Source organism: Oenanthe melanoleuca, chromosome 25, assembly GCF_029582105.1.
Source record: "Oenanthe melanoleuca isolate GR-GAL-2019-014 chromosome 25, OMel1.0, whole genome shotgun sequence".
Classification (NCBI taxonomy): Eukaryota; Metazoa; Chordata; class Aves; order Passeriformes; family Muscicapidae; genus Oenanthe; species Oenanthe melanoleuca.
The window spans coordinates 6,125,368-6,132,361 of record NC_079358.1 but is presented as its reverse complement, the minus strand read 5'-3'; the positions used below and the strand labels follow the sequence as shown (position 1 = coordinate 6,132,361).

Genomic DNA, 6,994 nt, shown 5'->3' with positions numbered 1-6,994 from the left:
TTTCACGTCATTTCTTGCTTTAATTCACTATTAAATATTTGAATTTCCCCCCCCGGCAGCACCAAGAAAACCCAAAAAAAACCCAAAATAAACAGAAAATGAAAGATTTTATTTATTTTATTGCTGAATTAATTTCATTTAATATCATTTCATTCACCATCAGATAATCCAGAAATTTCCCAGGAATTTTTTTCGCCCTCCAGGAATTTTTTTGGGAATTTTCCATGACCCAAAAAACCCGCGGGAATTTTTTTATCCAGGACTCGGAAATTAAAAATAAAAATAAATAAATAAATAAAATTTCTGGGAATTTTCTTCCTTCCGGGAATTTTTTTTTTTTTTTTTTTTTTTTTTTTGGGAATTGTCCACGACCCCCCCAAAAAAAATTCCCGGGAATTTCCCGGGAATTTTTTCCGAGCCGCGGGAATTCTCAAAAAAATCCCCAAAAAATCCCCCAAAAAACCCCAAAAAATCCAAAAAATTCCAAAAAAATTCCAAAATTTTCCAAAAAATTTCCCAAAAATTCCAAAACAATCCCAAAAAAATCCCCAAAAAAAAATCCCAAAAAATTCCAAAAAAAGTCCCCAAAATATTCCCCAAAAAATTCCCCGAAAAATTCCCAAAAATTTCCAAAAAATTCCCCAAAAACTCCCAAAAACTCCCAAAAAAATTCTCCAAAAACTTCCAAAAAATTCACAAAAACCCCCCAAAAAATTCAAACAAATTCCCAAAAGATTCCCAAAATATTCCCCAAAAAATTTCCAAAACACTCCCAAAAAATCCCAAAAAATTCCCCGAAGAATCCCAAAAAAATCCCAAAAAATTAAAAAAAAATTCCCCAAATAATTCCCAAAAAAATTCCCCAAAAATTCAAAAAATTCCCAAAAAATTCCCAAAAAATTCCAGAAAAATTCCAGAAAAATTCCCAAAAAATTCCCCCAAAAATTCAAAAAAATTCCCGAAAAATTCTCAAAAAATTCCCAAAAAATTTCAAAAAAATTTCCAAAAAATTCCCAAAAAATTCCCAAAAAATCCCCAACCCCCCCCCCAAAATTTCCCTACAACACCTGGAACTTCCAGGTGCTCTGGTCCTTGAACTCCAGGCAATCCCCTCCCCCAAAATTCACCTTCCAGGCCGCCCCTCCCCCCTCCAGGCAATCCCCGAACCCCCCGAACGCCGCCGGGGCCCCCCCGAACCCCAGCGCGGCCGCGGGGGGAGGGGCGGGGGGGGCGGGGCCGCCCAGGGGGCTGAGCCCGCCCACCTGGGGCGGGGGGAGGGGCGACAGGTAAGGGTCCAGCCCCCCGAAAAAGGGGGGGAAGGGCTGCGAGAAACCCCCCGGGGGGGGGAAACCCCCCCGGAAACCGGGGGAGGGGTCGGGGGGGGAGGGGCGAGAGCGCGGGCCGGGCTCCAGATGGAGACGGGGGGGGGAGGGGCGGCGGGGGGGAGGGGTGAAGGGCCCGGCGGGGGGAGGGGCGGGGTCCGGGGGGGGGTCGCGGGGGGGGGAGGGTTTCTTCTTGGGGGGGGGGGCGGGGCTTGGGGGGGCCCGAGCCCTGGGACTGCTGCTGGCGGCACTTGGCGCGGCGGTTCTTGAACCACACCTGGGGGGGGAGGGGAGAGCGGTCAGAACGGGGGGCGGGGACACCTGGGGGGGAGGGGAGACACCTGGGGGGGGAGGGGAGAGGGGTCAGAACGGGGGGGGGGAGGGGACACACCTGAACCACACCTGGGGGGAGGGGAGAGGGGTCAGAACGGGGGGGACACACCTGGGATACACCTGGGGGGGGAGGGGACACACCTGGGATACACCTGAACCACACCTGGGGGGGAGGGGAGAGGGGTCAGAACGGGGGGGGGGGCACACCTGGGGGGGAGGGGACACACCTGGGGGGGAGGGGCGACACCTGGGACACACCTGAACCACACCTGGGGGGAGGGGACACACCTGGGGGGGAGGGGAGAGGGGTCAGAACGGGGGGGGGACACACCTGGGGGGGAGGGGAGACACCTGAACCACACCTGGGGGGGGGGAGGGGAGAGGGGTCAGAACGGGGGGGACACACCTGGGGGGGAGGGGAGACACCTGGGGGGGAGGGGAGACACCTGGGATACACCTGAACCACACCTGGGGGGGGAGGGGAGACACCTGGGATACACCTGAACCACACCTGGGGGGAGGGGAGAGGGGTCAGAACAGCTGGGACACACCTGGGGGGGAGGGGACACACCTGGGGGGGAGGGGAGACACCTGGGATACACCTGGGGGGGAGGGGAGAGCGGTGAGAACAGGGGGGGACACACCTAGGGGGAGGGGCACACCTGGAGGGGGAGGGGCACACCTGGTGGGACAAAGGGCCAAGGGCTCACACGGCGAGGTTGGGCCCCTCCCCCCCCCACCGTGTCCCACCTGTCCTCACCTGGTCCCCACCCCCCCCTTTCCTGCTCCTCGTGTCCCCTCACCTGTGTCACACCTGTGTCACCTGTGTCACACCTGTCACACCTGTCACACCTGTCACACCTGTCCCGTGTCACACCTGTCCTGTGTCACACCTGTCCCGTGTCACACCTGTCACACCTGTCCTGTGTCACACCTGTCCCGTGTCACACCTGTCACACCTGTCACACCTGTCCCGTGTCACACCTGTCACACCTGTCACACCTGTCACACCTGTCCCTGTGTCACACCTGTCACACCTGTCCCGTGTCACACCTGTCCCGTGTCACACCTGTCCCGTGTCACACCTGTCCCGTGTCACACCTGTCACACCTGTCCCGTGTCACACCTGTCACACCTGTCACACCTGTCACACCTGTCACACCTGTCACACCTGTCCCTGTGTCACACCTGTCACACCTGTCCCGTGTCACACCTGTCCCGTGTCACACCTGTCCCGTGTCACACCTGTCACACCTGTCACACCTGTCCCGTGTCACACCTGTCACACCTGTCCCGTGTCACACCTGTCAGTCACACCTGTCACACCTGTCCTGTGTCACACCTGTCACACCTGTCACACCTGTCACACCTGTCCTGTGTCACACCTGTCACACCTGTCACACCTGTCCCAGGTGTCTCACCTGTACACGTGACTCGGGCAGGTTGATTTTCAGCGCCACCTCCTCCCGCATGAAGATGTCCCTGTGTCACACCTGTCACACCTGTCAGTCACACCTGTCACACCTGTCCCGTGTCACACCTGTCACACCTGTCACACCTGTCAGTCACACCTGTCTCACCTGTACCCGTGACTCGGGCAGGTTGATTTTCAGCGCCACCTCTTCCCGCATGAAGATGTCCCTGTGTCACACCTGTCCCGTGTCACACCTGTCACACCTGTCACACCTGTCACACCTGTCACACCTGTCAGTCACACCTGTCACACCTGTCCCAGGTGTCTCACCTGTACCCGTGACTCGGGCAGGTTGATTTTCAGCGCCACCTCCTCTCTCATGAAGATGTCCCTGTGTCACACCTGTCCCGTGTCACACCTGTCCTGTGTCACACCTGTCACACCTGTCACACCTGTCCCGTGTCACACCTGTCCTGTGTCACACCTGTCACACCTGTCAGTCACACCTGTCAGTCACACCTGTCTCACCTGTACCCGTGACTCGGGCAGGTTGATTTTCAGCGCCACCTCCTCTCTCATGAAGATGTCCCTGTGTCACACCTGTCCCGTGTCACACCTGTCACACCTGTAACACCTGTCCCGTGTCACACCTGTCACACCTGTCAGTCACACCTGTCAGTCACACCTGTCTCACCTGTACCCGTGACTCGGGCAGGTTGATTTTCAGCGCCACCTCCTCCCGCATGAAGATGTCCCTGTGTCACACCTGTCCCGTGTCACACCTGTCAGTCACACCTGTCAGTCACACCTGTCACACCTGTCACACCTGTCCCAGGTGTCTCACCTGTACCCGTGACTCGGGCAGGTTGATTTTCAGCGCCACCTCCTCTCTCATGAAGATGTCCCTGTGTCACACCTGTCCCGTGTCACACCTGTCCCGTGTCACACCTGTCACACCTGTCCCGTGTCACACCTGTCACACCTGTCACACCTGTCACACCTGTCACACCTGTCAGTCACACCTGTCTCACCTGTACCCGTGACTCGGGCAGGTTGATTTTCAGCGCCACCTCCTCCCTCATGAAGATGTCCCTGTGTCACACCTGTCCCGTGTCACACCTGTCCCGTGTCACACCTGTCCCGTGTCACACCTGTCACACCTGTCAGTCACACCTGTCTCACCTGCACCCGTGACTCGGGCAGGTTGATTTTCAGCGCCACCTCCTCCCTCATGAAGATGTCCCTGTGTCACACCTGTCAGTCACACCTGTCACACCTGTCCCTGTGTCACACCTGTCCCGTGTCACACCTGTCACACCTGTCCCAGGTGTCTCACCTGCACCCGTGACTCGGGCAGGTTGATTTTCAGCGCCACCTCCTCTCTCATGAAGATGTCCCTGTGTCACACCTGTCCTGTGTCACACCTGTCACACCTGTCACACCTGTCACACCTGTCACACCTGTCAGTCACACCTGTCCCAGGTGTCTCACCTGTACCCGTGACTCGGGCAGGTTGATTTTCAGCGCCACCTCCTCCCTCATGAAGATGTCCCTGTGTCACACCTGTCCTGTGTCACACCTGTCCTGTGTCACACCTGTCACACCTGTCCCGTGTCACACCTGTCACACCTGTCAGTCACACCTGTCCCAGGTGTCTCACCTGTACCCGTGACTCGGGCAGGTTGATTTTCAGCGCCACCTCCTCTCTCATGAAGATGTCCGGGTACCGCGTTTTGGCGAACAGCGCCTCCAGCACGTCCAGCTGCGCCCGCGTGAACGTCGTGCGCTCGCGGCGCTGCTTGCGGGGGGTGCCTGGGGGGGACCCCCGAAATTGGGGAGGGACCCAAAATTGGGGAGAGAACCCAGGAAATGGGGAGACCCCCAAAATTTGGGGAGGGACCCCAAAATTGGGGAGGGACCCAAAATTGGGGAGGGACCCAAAATTGGGGAGGGACCCCCGGATCGGGGAGGGAGCCCCGGGAATGGGGGGAGACCCCAAAATTTGGAGAGGGACCTCCAAAATTGGGGAGGGACCCAAATTTGGGGAGGGACCCCAAAATTGGGGAGGGACCCCCGGATCGGGGAGGGAGCCCCGGGAATGGGGGGGAGACCCCCAAAATTTGGGGAGGGATCTCCAAAATTGGCGAGAGAACCCAGGAAATGGGGAGGGACCCCCGAAATTGGGAGGGAGCCCCGAATTGGGGAAGGATCCCCGGATTTTGGGGACAGGGATTTGGGGAGGGACCCCCGGGATTGGGGAGGGACCCCCGGGAATGGGGGGAGACCCCAAAATTTAGGGAGGGATCCCCAAAATTGGGGAGAGAACCCAGGAAATGGGGAGGGACCCTCGAAATTGGGGAGGGACCCCCGAAATTGGGGAGGGACCCCCGAAATTGGGAGGGAGCCCCGAACTGGAGAAGGATCCCCGGATTTTGGGGACAGGGATTTGGGGAGAGACCCCCGGGATTGGGGAGGGAGCCCCGGGAATGGGGAGGGATCCCCGAAATTTGGGGACAGGGATTTGGGGAAGGACCCCCGAAATTGGGGAGGGACCCCCGGGATTGGGGGGAGACCCCAAAATTTGGGGAGGGAACCCATGAAATGGGGAGGGAACCCCAAAATTGGGGAGGGACCCCCGAAACTTGGGAAAGGACCCTCGGGAATGGGGAGAGACCCCCGAAATTTGGGATAAATTCCCGGAATTTGGGTGCCCCACATCCCCTCCCCCCCCGATTTTGGGGTACCGGGGGCTGCCCCCCGCCCATCCCCCCACATTTCGGGGTACCGGGGTGTCCTCCCCTCCCCCCCCCGATTTTGGGGTACCGGGGTCCCCATCCCCCCCCATCCCCCCCCTCATTTTGGGGTACCGGGGTCCCCATCCCCCCCATCCCCCCCCCATTTGGGGTACCGGGGTTCCCCGCCCCTCCCCCCCCATTTCGGGGTACCGGGGTGTCCCCCGCCCCTCCCCCCCCCCATTTCGGGGTACCGGGGTGTCCCTTGGGGTCCCCCCGCCCCTCCCCCCCCATTTGGGGTCCCGGGGTCCCCCCGCCCCTCCCCCCGTTCCGGTACCGGGGTCCCCCCGCCCCTCCCCCCGTTCGGGTACCGGGGTCCCCCCGCCCCTCCCCCCCGTTCCGGTACCGGGGTATCCCACGGGCGGCAGCAGCTCCAGGCCCAGCCCGCTGACCCCGAAGTGCGGCTGCTTCAGGTACGACATCATGGCGGGGGGAGGGGCTGCGGGGACACGGGCACGGCTGGGACACACCTGGGACACACCTGGGGACACCTGGGGACATCTGAGATACACCTGGGGACACCTGAGATACACCTGGGACACACCTGGGGACAGCTGGGACACACCTGGGACAGCCAGACACACCTGGGGACACCTGGGACACACTTGGGGACAACTGGGACACACCTGGGACACCTGAGATACACCTGGGCACACCTGGGACAGCTGGGGACACCTGGGACACACCTGGGACACACCTGGGACAGCTGGGACACACCTGGGACACACCTGGGGACACCTGGGGTACACCTGGGACAAACCTGGGACTGGGGACACCTGGATATACCTGGGGACACCTGGGACACACCTGGGACACACCTGGGGACACACCTGGGACAGCTGAGATACACCTGGGACAGCTGGGGACACCTGGGACACACCTGGGGAACACCTGGGACACACCTGGGGACAGCTGGGACCCTGGGGACACCTGAGACACACCTGGGGACACCTGGGACACACCTGAGACACACCTGGGGACACACCTGGGCACCTGGGACACACCTGGGACACCTGGGAACACCTGGGACACACCTGGGCACACCTGGGACACGCCTGAGGATACCTGGGGACAGCTGAGATACACCTGGGACACACCTGGGACACACCTGGATACACCTGGAACAGCTGGGG

At 59.2% G+C, this 6,994-nt stretch overlaps 1 protein-coding gene across 1 annotated transcript; it reads right to left on the bottom strand.

The window, feature by feature from the left end:
- Nucleotides 1-1,058: 1,058 nt before the first annotated feature.
- LOC130263350 (homeobox protein otx5-like) lies at nt 1,059-6,286 on the bottom strand. The gene is given in 4 exon segments (XM_056510857.1): nt 1,059-1,526; nt 1,528-1,599; nt 4,730-4,881; nt 6,208-6,286. Coding segments are annotated over 4 exon segments (771 nt in total).
- Between the last annotated feature and the right edge of the window lie 708 nt (nt 6,287-6,994).